This window comes from Apus apus, chromosome 9 (genome assembly GCF_020740795.1).
Source record: "Apus apus isolate bApuApu2 chromosome 9, bApuApu2.pri.cur, whole genome shotgun sequence".
In the NCBI taxonomy this organism is placed as follows: Eukaryota; Metazoa; Chordata; class Aves; order Apodiformes; family Apodidae; genus Apus; species Apus apus.
This window is the reverse complement of record NC_067290.1, coordinates 10,803,205-10,817,063: the sequence shown is the minus strand read 5'-3', so window position 1 is coordinate 10,817,063 and position 13,859 is coordinate 10,803,205. Positions and strand designations below refer to the sequence as shown.

At 40.8% G+C, this 13,859-nt stretch overlaps 1 protein-coding gene across 6 annotated transcripts in view; it reads right to left on the bottom strand.

The window, feature by feature from the left end:
- The window catches only part of TASOR (transcription activation suppressor), a 30,151-nt gene extending 17,168 nt beyond the window's left edge, over positions 1–12,983 (bottom strand). The window contains exons 1-6 of one of the 6 annotated variants that reach the window (XM_051627171.1): positions 12,391–12,983; positions 5,275–5,420; positions 3,120–3,215; positions 2,690–2,762; positions 1,220–1,311; positions 724–882 (exon numbers count right to left, since the gene is read on the bottom strand). In XM_051627171.1, the coding sequence (XP_051483131.1) occupies positions 724–882; positions 1,220–1,311; positions 2,690–2,762; positions 3,120–3,215; positions 5,275–5,420; positions 12,391–12,772 (948 nt within the window). In that variant the 5' untranslated portion in view covers positions 12,773–12,983. Of the gene's footprint in view, positions 1–19; positions 122–723; positions 883–1,219; positions 1,312–2,689; positions 2,763–3,119; positions 3,216–5,274; positions 5,421–12,390 lie in introns of those variants that run through there. The other 5 variants (XM_051627169.1, XM_051627170.1, XM_051627167.1 and 2 more) reach the window with 5 other exon arrangements.
- Positions 12,984–13,859: the final 876 nt, after the last annotated feature.

Here is a 13,859-nt window from a genome sequence, read left to right as displayed (position 1 = left end):
ATGAGAAATTAAAACATACATTAATTTTCTAGCCATCTGATTCAGTGCCCAGCTCTGGTTTACAACAGTCAAAAGAAGTTGTGATACTGAAGAGAATGCTTTCAAGGAAGTATCCTGAATTCTGCAGACTTGATGGAATAATCTGACTGCAACAGATTACTGCAGGAACAGAGATGCAAAAGCTAGAAGAACGGAGACACTTGGAACTGACTGCATTCTCTCCTCTCTCAGCATGTCCAGAACTGAGACTTTGGTAAGGGAAATAAAAGAAAAAAAAAGAAAAGAAAGAAAAATGCTGTTCCTTCCTAGCCATTTTTTTTCCCTCTTAGGAGCCTTATTTAATGCCCATTAATGAGTTCTACTTTTACACTTCAAATTCCACGTATCTCCTCTCCTCCCGAACTTACATTCCAGTCCCCAACTTACATTCCAGTCCCCAAATATATTCCCTAGCTACCTCCTATTCCACCTACATCCTGCTCTGAAGGAGATAACCTCCATCAGGTTCAGGCATATGGAAAAGAAATAGGAAAGCCTGACATATCATTCTGTAATTTCTCATACAGACATCTGTGTCCTACTGCTAAACAAACACCCGACTGCAGCTTTACAGGACACGCTCAGTAATCGTTGTATTGTCAGTGATTTTCTCTCCATCATTTCTAAAGTTCTGTTTGTAAAGTTCTTACATAAGAAGGTAACACACACATAGCTTTCCCCTACCTGAGTAAGTTCATAGGCTCTGTAAGCCAACAAGGAGGTTACTTTATTTGCATTCTTTGAAACATGACACTCATGCTTTGGTGTTGGGTCTAATGCACTCTTTACTGCTGACTCCATTGCTTTCATACCGATGTGGTCATAGATGCTTTTCATTTTTCCCTGTAATAAAGCAGAAGAATTGTCAGCACAAGTTTTTTCCCGAAAACTGACAAACTGCTTCAAGTACCAAAGGAAGTAAGAGTGGGGAAATGAAAACAGGCCACTAAAAAGCCATTTATAGAAGTACATTATTTTCATACTTTCAAAGAAAACAAGACATTTTTGCCATGTATCATGCTTTATTCAATCTCAGCATCAACATAAATTTTTCAAACCTAGCATAGTTCTAGTTTCTCTATACAAAGATAACTGTGTAAATGAAAGTTCAGTAAGATAGTTAAAACCATCTTATTTTATCAGTAATATCATTGTTCAAGAATAAGCAAGAAAAATTTACCTTTATCACTTTAAACACAATCAAATCTCCAGTAGCTCCAGCTTCTAGAGGATTAGGCTGCAATAAATCAGCATACCTGGAGAGATATACACCTGAGAGGAGTATTAAAAAAGGAAATCACATGATGCTGAATGTTAAATTGTTAGAAGCTTAAGAAGCATTACATGGGATTAAAGCTCACTGTATAACAAACAATAAAGATACAACAGGGTTTTTTTGGAGTATTGTCAGAGAAAGTTGTATGGGCATGTTCACAATTTGCAAATTCAAAACATCAGAATAAATGTTTCCTTGCACTGACTGCAGTATGAAACACCACAGCACAATATGGACACTAGTTCAGTTTGAAAGCAGCATGCCCCCATTACTGAAAGGGTGGTGACCAAGACAAGCCCTGCCCAAAGGCTACACAGATACTGCTTCCAGGTGTTTGTTTTTTTAAAACAGCTAAGGCTCTTCTACACAATGGCCCATTGCACAATGTGGAGATAAGCACTGAAGGGTATGAATGAGAAATAAAGCAGGAAAACAACTGACATCTTGAGCAATATTTCATCCCACACTGTTGACAAAAAAAATCATTTTGGAATTGTGAAGTGGCACTCAAATGGAAAGGTAAAGCAATTTATTGTTTTCATGACTTCAAACATAACTTCATAGCTTGTAAAGCCTTAAACATACACTGCCATTTGCTGGTTCAGCTGACCACCTCAGATCAAGTAACTCTAACTGAACTCAGTTATATGGCCACAAAAGCATCCATAAAAGCATCCAGTTTGCTTAGGTTCCTCTCATTCCAAGTGTGTATTTAACTGCTTTGATAAATTGTGCCAGAGCTTTTACTGGCTAAAACAGAAAAAAATTATACTCTCATATACCTTTGTTCTCCTCTCCCTTGCATCTGTCCTGCTTTCAGCATTCATATTGTCACTTCTGTACCTTTGCTCTTATAGAGCACAACAAATTTTTTTAATTCCCTATTTGAAAAGCTTTGCACTTTCAGTTCTCTTAACACCTTGTGAGTCTTCCAAGTCTCAAATTTATCTGTGCTCTTCTTGTATTTGTGGATTCAAGAACTTTAGTTCTATCTAAATCAACACTAAGATGAGCTGCTGTTTCCATTAGGTATTTCGGAGTGCATACACAGACATGTCTGCAGGTACAAAGGGGCACAAAAGCATAGATTGCACCAGTTCTTTGGCCTCTGAATTTTTACTGTGAAGACATGATATACTGGTTTTACTTAAGCCAAAATGAGAATTAGGTCTTTCCTTTTGGGAAGGAATTCAAATGAACTAGTCAAAAACAGTTATGAAATAATGTTCTGATGTCAATCTATTTTGCTAAAAATACTCAGCTGTGATGTCCCTGCAATAAGTGACAGAAAGAGGACTGAAAGTTCACACAACTGCATCACATTATCTGCCAACTCACAATAACACCAGCACATAATAATTAAATGATAGTTACCCATAGAAGGGCTGCCAAGAATTGCTATTTTGGAGTGGCCCACCTGCAGCCCCTTTTCGCAAATGCTTTGGATCTAAAGAGAAAAGACATTTTTTTTAAGCAAGTCTATCAGCAAAGCCAGAACACGAACAGAACAGTGAGAAACAACAACTATAGAATTTTGATTGAGAAAAAACAAAAAACAACTCCCCTAAACAAGGTTACAAACAAAACCACCCAGAGCTAAGACTAGTCTGAGTTGCTATATAAACTGTTAAACTGTCAAACACTCAAGGATGAAGCAGTTAAACAGATTCATCCATACCTTAAAAATGAACCAAAGCCTCCCTTAAGAACACTCAGTTTAAAAAAAAAAACAACACAAAAAAAACACAAACCAAAAACCTTTAAGTGAAATAGAAAGCGTTTACATGCAGCTGTGCTGTCTTACCTGAAGTCGATCAACCATCAGAAATGCATAAGATTCAGAAAGCTCTTTTTCGAGGCGACCATCAATTTTCTTCAGCTCTCTGCGTTTTTCTGTGAACTATTATTACAGAAAGTTCTTAGCAGGTGTAGACAGATTACTGCTGTCACATTAGTGTCAGTGTTTTAAGGCCCCATCTATGTTATCAGATCCAAGTGTAAAAAAATTATAAAAATATTTTTAAATTATTTTTAAATAAATATTTGATGACACCAAGCTGGGAGGAGTGGCTGACACACCAGAAGGCTGTGCTGCCATTCAGAGAGACTTAGACAGGCTGGAGACTTGGGCAGGGGAAAACCTGATGATGTTTAACAAGAGCAAGTGTAGAGTTTTGCATTTGGGGAAGAAAAACGCCATGCACCAGTACAGGTTGGGGGCTGACCTGCTGGAGAGCAGTGTAGGTGAAAGGGACCTGGGGGTCACGGTAGACAGGAGGATGACCATGAGTCAGCAGTGTGCCCTTGTGGCTAAGAAGGCCAATGGCATCCTGGGGTGTATTAGAAAGGGTGCGGTTAGTAGGTCAAGAGAGGTTCTCCTCCCCCTCTATTCTGCATTGGTGAGGCCACATCTGGAATATTGTGTCCAGTTCTGGGCCCCTCAGTTCAAGAAGGACAGGGAAGTGCTTGAAAGAGTCCAGCGCAGAGCCACAAGGATGATTAAGGGAGTGGAACATCTCCCTTATGAGGAGAGGCTGAGGGAGCTGGGTCTCTTTAGTTTGGAGAAAAGGAGACTGAGGGGGGACCTCATCAATGTTTACAAATATGTAAAGGGTGAGTGTCAAGAAGATGGAGTTAAACTTTTTTCAGTGAAGACCAGTGATAGGACAAGGGGTAATGGATCCAAGTTGGAGCATAGGAGGTTTAAGATGAATATCAGGAAAAATTTTTTTACTGTAAGAGTGACAGAGCACTGGAACAGGCTGCCCAGAGAGGTTGTGGAGTCTCCTTCGCTGGAGACATTCAAAACCCGCCTGGACGCCTTCCTGTGTGATGTACTCTAGGTGACCCTGCTCTGGCAGGGGGGTTGGACTAGATGATCTTTCGAGGTCCCTTCCAACCCCTAGGATTCTATGATTCTATGATTCTATGATACTATATTATGCTACAAGTTCAAAAACATTATACCTGTGGAAACTATCATTGGCTTAATCTGCCCAAAGACTTCTATATTTGTTTTTTTTAAGGAAGACACACTCTTCATACAAACCTGTGAAGTAATGTTTTAGCGTTATCTTTGTAGCATAACTATCTAGAGGCATCTAGCTCAATGCCTTCTGTATTTATCTTTAACGTTTCAGAAATAAGCCTTTTTCTCTTTTTAGGAGACAGACCATTATCTCTTGTATTGTGCATGTACTTGTGCAGTTGCACTTCACTGCTACTGAGGTGGTTTTCATCAGTTGCAGTACTCCTTAAGCGTAACCACAACCCATACATGATATAGTAGCAGAAAAAAAATGCTTCAGTTTACCTTATAGTTCCAAGGTAACAATTATAGCAAGCAATTATGTATTGTGTTACTTCATACATAAGGCTTTTTGGCACTGGGACTGAAAACTTATTTCACAGTTATAAGAGAAAGCCAATGCTGGATTTAAAGAGACACCAGGTAAGGTACAGCAGAAGTGCTTCAACCAAGCTACTCCACTTACTAGTTCAAGTAATCAACCCTTTTAGGCAGTTCTCGGAAAACAACAAGTTACAGAGACTACATAAATTTAGTATCAGAAAAATATTTTAACCTGAAGCTTCACAAGAAACATCAGGCCTTTCAAGCAGGACACTATAACATCTTTCCAGGTTACTAAAAATACATAATAATCAAGAAATTTTTTGAGAACTAATCTTGCAGAGAGACAGGAGGTGCCACATAAAATTCTTCATTCAGTCTTCTCTGAGTATCTGACAGGCTAGATTTTATGCAGTAACAAACTTGACTCAAAAACAGCTGGGGATCAAAAACATTTTTGGGGATGCGAGTTTGCAATAATTTATCAAGAACATAAGTTGCAAATAATCTCCAGGTCTTTGCCTCAAGTCTCAGAAAAGATACAAAACACATTAAATGTCATTTGACTTGTACCTTACTCATAATGAAAAGCCACAAACATACTCACTTCCTTTTCCAACAGTTCACTATGAACTAAGCTTGCTTTCTTGTAATTAAAACTGGACATTGAATTTGGTTCCAAGTAAGATGAATGCAGAATCTTCACAACATCCTCAAATTCTCGAGAGCCTACAGCTACTGGCTGAAAGAGTGCTATAAAAGAGAAGGAATAAAATAATCAACTCCAATACACATCTGAAAAAATGGCAAAATTTTCCGGTTCAATGATAGTTCATGCAGTAAGAGAAATGATTCATGATTCAATTTAGAATACAAAACACCTAACATATTCAAAATTGATGGAATTTAGGCTATGAAATTTAAGTTGCCTTAAAGCACAGCATCTTAAAAAAAAAAAAAATCCCATTTCTTTATGCTTCTTTACTATTACTCTTGAAAATTTAGTTCTCAGAAGTGAATATGTACCTCAAATCTGAATGTACTACCCTTTGAAACCATCTGATATGTATTGCAAAACACTTAAATTAAACTTTTAGTACTTTAATTAAACTAATTAGTTGTTTTAAGTAAGAACCAGGAACAAATTGTTCTAATAATAACCTCAACAAAAGTTTCATAGCTTAGCCTCTTTAGAACAGTTACAGGGCTGTTTGTTTGTTTCTTCATGGTAATTAGGTTAAATATTAATAAATTTAGTACAGTCTTAAGAAGTCAAATAAGCTCCTGTTATTAAAAAGCACATTGCCTGGGTTCCTGCTTTCTGATCTTATCCCTTATGAGAACTGCTTTGAAAGGAAAGCCCTTAATTTGCTCAGAACATGCGCATGTCCCCAAGATGCTTTATCTCTATTTGGGTAATGAAAGTGACAAACTGATCAGAGGAGCAACCCCAGAGTGGGCCAGCAGAGAACCTAAGTGCAGATTTTGAGACTTGCATCTAGGAAAATACTCCTGGGGGAACTGAACTAGTTCAGCATAGCAAGCATTTTCCTCCATGGGATTACTTCCAAAATACTCCCAAAAAGTATAGTATTTCTGTAGTATCCGCAGACTTCAAACAAAAAGTATTCCCAACAGGTATTTCTGAGATTGCTTTTGCTCTTTTTCTAAGAGGGACTATTTTTCTCTACCAAAATAAACCCCCAGATCACCACCACCTGAAACAGCTAGAAGTTGCAACGGTTCGGAACGAACTACAATAGTACTACTCTCATGTAAAAGAATCTACCATTATTCTAACAGCAAGTTAAATTTAATTACATCTTTAAAGTGTACCTCCAACTCCATTAAATATTGCAGTAATAGATGAAGACAACAATCTTTGCTCCATTTGCAGGAAATACTTAATTGCATTAGCCTTAATATAAAACAAACGTTCTAAATTACAACTGAACCATTCTGTGTTACCTAATAAAAGCTGCATTTACAAACACTTGATAATTTAATGCCACATTTGCAAACTAAAGTACAGCAATTATTTCAACATCAGCGATCATGAATGAGAGATTTTTTTTTTTAAGAGTGGAAGTTAGGCAAGTGATTAAGAAACCACTCTTATGTAACATCCTTAAGTCTTCATTCTTGAAAGGCTGACAGCAAAATGGGAGGAAAGATAATTGCAAGTGAATGAAATTCTCAACTTCGTATTACCAAGACTGAATGTAACTGCACTGAAGAAATACTTATTAGTAAAATACAAAACAAGCCTGCAATAGACATACACACACTGGGAAAAGCACCTCCTGTGCCACCCCATCCCCAAACACCTCTTAGATCTTTCTGACTAGGCGTTATTAAACCCTAGTGTTGTAGTGCCTGAGTTTCACATATTGCCTGCTCCTCTTCTGCCTGAAATGACTACCCAAGGCAGAAGGTTCAGCTGTTCGTCCTCCACTGCTTCTTAACAGTGATTACTGTACCCTTCCCCTTCTCCTTCCTTTCCCCAAAAAACACATGCTCAATTCCAGCCTATTTCTTCCATTTCAGTACAAGCAAGTAGAAAACCCCATAGGAGTAGCTAGTGACCACAAACAATGTCTCACCTACTTCCCAGATGCAAATCTAGGAAGAGGCATATTATTACATTAGTTAAGATCCTGCCATTGGTTCAAATATTGTCAACTGTGTTCCCATTTGTGTTTAAACATTTCCTGCTTTGTGCAAGTTCTGACAAGTGAGCCAAGACAGAGCTGTCCAAGAACAGTAAGTCCCCCTGTTCTTCAGCTGGGGAGGACCTACACAAACTACAATTAGCTCTCAACAGATTTATGGAAGAGCTCTACCTAATGCCTTAAATGAGGGCTGCTGCTACCTTTGTAGCAAAGACAACTCAAAACGGAAATAATTTTAGTACTCGGGCACAAAAGTCACTTTTGAGATTCCAATTTTTCAATTTGAGAACATAACATTAGAACAATACTGATTCCTCCTAACTGATTACATCAGTTCAAGAACAGGACCTTGCATCCACTTTTTAGTAGGAAAATGCTTAATAATCCAAAAAGTTAATGGTAAAGGACATTCTATTCCTTTGATGTGCACTGTCCACTCGATATGAAGAAAACAAACTATGGCAAGATTATGTGTGTGCCTGAATTCCTGCATAAATTAAGCTACTGGCTTCATGATCAGCCATTGACTGAGAAAAAAGAAACAAGAATGAAATTTGTTCAACATATAATCCTCACAGAACTAACACACTACTTATGTTTTGAAGAGTACTTACAAAACACTAGATTTGATCCTGTCTATCTGATACCTTTTCACATATGGTACTGGCAGACAACCCACACCTGAAGAACGGGCAGCCTGCTAACTGCATTCTGAGTTGCCCAATGATGGACAGAGCAAAGAAAATGTGGTGAACTAGCTGCAGGACAGCACTGTGATCATAAAGTAAAAAAAAAAAAAAAAAGTTACTTAGAATTTCAGAAAAACTACCTTATACAACACTAAAAAAAAATTAAGAGGGCACGGCATGAGCTTTTTTTCCTTGTTGGAGTATGACTCCTAAAACACATTAACCACATGCATGCTTCATGACAGGCTCCAATTCACTTTTGCAGTTTTTCCAGAACTTGAGGCACTGCAGGCTTCAGGTGCTTACTAAAAACCTGAAATGCTACTTACTGAGGTAATCAGCAAGGAAACACTTTTCAATTTGTCATCGAAGCGTTGGTGCTAAAGGGCCGCTATTTTCTAAACGGACACTTACAAGGGACTGCACCTCACTTAACAAAGGATTTCAGAAGCAAGAAAAGAACCTGAATAGTACTAAGCTAGACATTCTACAGCAGTCACCCTATCCTATGATCACAGGCAGAGGATGAGCTTGTTAAGCTTATCTCCAGTCCTACACCACATCAAAGACCAGCAGAGTGTGCATATATATATATATTTAGGCTCACTATACAAACCCTGTGTTTGCTTGGACTTGTGTAAATTAAAACTTTTCAGTGTAAGAACGTGCAGCATCCTTTTAACACGTGCAAGTCAATTACTGTGGTTTTTGCTGGCTTGCTCTGCAGAACGAAAAATAAGCCAATAAATACTGGTTTTCTTTCGTTTCTACCCAGTGTATTGAAACATACAGAAGTATCTTTCGGTGGAAGCTAAGGCTAGTTAATATAGTACCTAGTCTAGGGACTGACATTAGACTGTATGTTCAGAAGCATGCAATTCCCTAGTAGCTTTAAATTTCTCTTTCACAGCTGTCCAGTGCTTCAACATGAGAATATAAAATCTGAAGTTAGTGGGCTTCTGTTACTTTTTTTTTTTTTCCTTTAAGTCAGAATGTAAAGAGGAAGACAAGAGGCATTCTCTTTAAGGAACTCTGAACTATCTTTCAAGTGAAGGTAAATAAACTACCCTTTTATTACCAGGTAAGTTGGCAGAACACTAGCACTCCTGAAAAGCACATGCTCCTTCTACAAGAACTCCACCGAGAATTATGATTTTCTTTAAACCTTATTTTTTTAAGACTACGATAAAAAATTCGTGGTGCTAATGAATCATAATGTTGTTACTTGTGCGATTTATTTTTACCCAAAATGTCTTTCACTCTCAGAAGGGCTTGTATCTATCAAGTTCAAGGACTGCTTAATGAAATGCCAGTGTAGAAACAGCAATAGAAAACAGCAGATACACAACCCTTCCAAAGATATGGAAAATTAGAGGAAAAAAGAAAAGGTAAAATGAAACATCAAATACTAATAAGTAGAAAAGAGACAACCTCGACCTTCAAGAATTTCATGGACAAAAAACAAGACTTTTTTTTCCACTCAGCCAGAGAAACAGCAGTCGTTTGTTAACTTGGTAGACTACAGCAACTGATGTTCAGCCTTTAACAACAAGCAACCCTTTAAGTCATCGGTTACTTGAGCATGTTTTTTGAAATGGCCTTTTGGTATGAGGACCACTCAGAGTTCAGTAACTCACAAAAAAAGAGTCCTTCCAGTACTTTATTGTGAAAACTTGTTTCCTCATCCTATTAAACAAGGATCTTTGAAGTTTCAGGAAGACTTGGGACACCTGAGAAGATCTGAAAATCAAATCAGAAGAGGCCAGGACAACTGGCTATAGTGCTAAGATTAAAACAAAAGACATAAGCTAGTCAAAAGAACACCACACCACTACTACAATGTATGTACCAAGAAAACAGAAACATTCAAGACAATTTTGAGTAGGAAAACTCAAAAGAGGCTATAGCCAACCGCTTCCTTTTTCACTTTGGTTTCCCAAATTCTTCTGCTAGGAAAAAAAGAAAAAGAAAAAAAAAAGGAAGGCAGAAGAAAATCTTTGTGACAACTATCCACAGCTAGTTTTAAGTATGTTTCCACCAGATCCTTTTCTCCACATTAACAAGGTTCTTTCTGTTGATTTTCAGTCCCTCATTAATCTCAAAATAGAGGTGGAGATAAATTCCAGAAAGGCTAAATGAGCAGCTGAATCCCAAGTTACCTAGGATTCTCAGCTTACATTTTTGTTTTGCAGATTCAATTTTTAATTCCAAAACACAGTTTGGGGCTTGAAAAAAGAAGAAAGAACTCACAAAAAAATCCCCCAACCCAAACCCCACCCAAAGTCATTCTGTACAGATTTCAGAGTTTGCACAAAACAAATGAGTCTTCATAATCAAGACAGCAGGGATCTCTCAAGATGGTATGTTCAGGAATAAAATCAAAGTTGATAAACAAGGACAAGTAAGGATGGAGGAAGCTTCTGTGTGTGTTGTTTCATGCTGGAATTCAGAATCTAATCCAGAGTGCTCTTTTGAGAGTGACAGATGATATTCAGATTATTTTGTAATTTAACAAGACATTTGAACACCAGAACTAAGCATGTTGTAAGCATATGCCACTACAACATCAGATGATCACTGCACTGCTGTTTAGTTCCAGAAGTGATTTAACAGCATCATTTCTCAAATGCCAATACCAATTCCTATAGCAATTTGATTGTCCTTAAAGATGGTGCTGCCAGTTTCCACGCTAGTGCACTTTTGCCAACCTTGCCTATAACATGTGCTCTCAAAGCACTTTGCATTACGGTATCACATGGCGCAAGACCAACGATGAGAAACCACTTGCCTGCAAGCAGCATGGACAAAATGGAAAAGGGCCTGTTTTAAGAATTGTGGAAACTGTTGCCAGTATGATTAAAATGTCCAAGAAGTATTCATAAGCTGAAAGAAAAAAGAACAAATACACTTAAAAGTAAGCGCTTAAGAATAGATCAAATTACCTTGCCATTAGAAAGTGAATTTTAGAAGTAGGTGGAGAATGGCTTTCCCTTCTACATTAGAAGCCACAGAAGCCTGATGTTTGAACTGCATCATCTAAAATTTTTTTACACATTGTCAGAGAGGGTTCTGCACAGGCTAGTGATGAATTAGATGGCCCAAAAAAGTATTTTGCAGATTTTCATTCACAATGGAACCAAATGCTACAGAGAAACTTCAACTGTCTGTGATGAAATAAACATTTCTGAGATATATTTAAAGATATTCAAATGTAAACACACTTGGATCTGTCATATGGAAGTGCAAGAGGCACCGTGTTTTATCCAGACATCCATCAGACGAGTAAGAGGCTGTTTTTTTCCTCCAAATCAATCTTTTACAACAAATCTCTGCCAGACTTGCATCACCCCTCATAGGGTGGCAATGGGAAAGGGAATAAAAGAAAAAAGGTGGCATTTCTGCCAAAAATGGAAGGAGGGAAAGGGAAAGACTGGATAATGAAATAAACCTACCTTCATCTCTTCCTTACAGAAGAAAGCATTTCAAGAAGTTGGATGTTAGACTCTTCTCAGAAGAACTAAAAGCCTAAGAAAACAGTTATTTCTGTGCTACATACTATGTTACTGACCCCATGTGACAAAAGGTCAAGAACTGAGGTAAATTTCAGGGAGAGAATCAGACATGTCTTCAACACCACTTAACAAAATCAAGGATAAGCAGAAGCCAATGGAGTCTCGCGAAAAGCAAGAAATCCCACAGGCTTTCAGAAGAGTTACTTGAATACCAAAAAGCAAACCCTGGAGACTTGTAAGAAGAATGCTTCCAAGGAGAGGCACGTGAACGTGGGATGCTCACTTCCTCCCTGCAAAGTAAGGAACTTTCACTAGATAAGAAGTCTTCTGCGTCTCATCAATGAAGGACAGCTCTGTGCAGTGTCTGCTAGTCTACCCTGAACAGAATTATACCCCTCTCCTTCAGAGAGGAGATCGGGGAAAGAGAAAAAGAAACCATCTTCTCTGCATATCCGTGTCCCAAAGAGCCATCTTCTCTGCATGCGATTGCATCTCCAGAAGCAAAGCCAGGTCCAAAACTCAAGCCCACCCTGATCACATCCAGCTTTTTCGTCCTTTTAAAGCAACGGTCTGAAATTCAAGCCGAGTTTCGTTTCCGCTCTTTGGTTTCTTTCTCTCCTCGTGACAAAATAAATAAACGAAAGAGAGGGAGGGACAGGGAGAGGAAAGAATGTAAAAGCCTAACACTAAAAATCTTATCCCCAGCAGCCTGGCTAGTCCGAGCTATGCCACAGCCTCCTCCACACCCGCAGGATTTTGCATGCAGCTGTGTGAGGTGCATAGAGCCTGCCTAATGAATAAGATGAAGAGAGGAGTGAGGGAAAGAAAGGAGGGAAAGGGAAGGAACAACCTTTCTTTTCTCTGCTCTTCCTGGGGATCTGAAAGTTCCTCCTAACGGGCAGGTCTTCTGGGGGCTTAGGGAGAGGGGGAGGCCCCCCCAACACACCGCTGGGCGGCTGCTGCTGGTCATTTGCCGTTGAGATGCTGCTCCTGCGCTGGCTGCTGCTAGTGATGCTGAGGTTTTGGGGGACCTTGTCCTCTGCAGCAACAGCAGCCACCAGCAGCGCCTCCCCTGAGCTACTGCTCTCAGAGCGTCCGCCATTTTGTGTGGTGTCCTCAGCGGCTTCTGCTCTATTACTCTCCACCCCGAGGAGGCCCGCGCTGCTCTTCTTCGTCCGCTGATGCTGCTCCGACTCCATCTCGCCACCACCAGGGATCACAGCATCCGCCATTCACTTCTACCGCCGAGAAGCGAGCACGATAGCCCACGTCTTGTCTTCTCTTCTCCCACCGAACCGTGCCTTCCCCGGCTCCATGCACCACCCGCTGCCGTTACTGCTCCCCCTCCGTCCGCTCGCTTTATGGCAGCCCCGCCGCCCCCTCCCCGCTCTCCAACATGGCGACAGCGCCCGGGAAGGGGGCGGGGCCGAGCGGCCCGGCGGAGCCAGTCCCCGCGCAGCACAGCTGATAGAAGCGGAGCAGCCGCCACAGCGCGGCGGGGCGCGGAGGCTGCGGTGCGGGAGGTGGAGGCTCCGGCCGCGGAGCCGTGTTTAAAACGGTGGCAGCGCCCGCGCCGCTTGCCGGGGTAGTCTCCGGGCTATCGGCGGCGCCTGAGAAACGTCCCTTCGCCCCGCTTGAACGGGGCGGAAGAGGCAGCTCACTCGTTTCCCGCTTCCCTCCTGCCGGCGGGGTGGACGAGGGCAGCCCGCATCTCCTTCCTGCGGCGCTGGAGAGGCCAGAACGAGGTCCCGGCGCGGCCCGGAGGAGCGCTGGGCGGAGCAGGGCTCGGTGCCCCCGCCGGGCCCGCATCCGTGCGCTGGGGAGGAGGGGAAGGAGGATCTCACTGAAGGACCAGGCCACATGCTTCAATCTGCCGCTGGCAGGCGGCAGGTCGTTCTTGCGAGGCGGCGATGGGCGCACGGGTTTAGTAGTGTGTCTCCCGGGAAGTGCGATGGGTAAATTAACCTTTGCGCAGGCAGGAACCCCAGGATAGCATTCGGGTCAGGTAACGTTCTGCCAGCTGCGTCCTGCAGGAGGGTGACACGGGGCAACCAGATGCAGCCTGCACGGCGAGCGCGTCCCCCGTCTTGAAGCAGCCCAGCAACTTACCAGGTCATCTCAACCAGCTCCCAAGAACAAAAAGCAGTGCACTAAGAGTGCCTGCTCTTACTTCTTCCTCTCAAATTTCAAGGGTTTTTTTCCAAGATGTTGGCAAGTGACAAAAAGTCAAAATACTGCCTTTGAAAAAACAAAAATTCATAACCATAAAGGACAGGCATATATCACTAATAATATTATTATTAATATCATTATACTTAG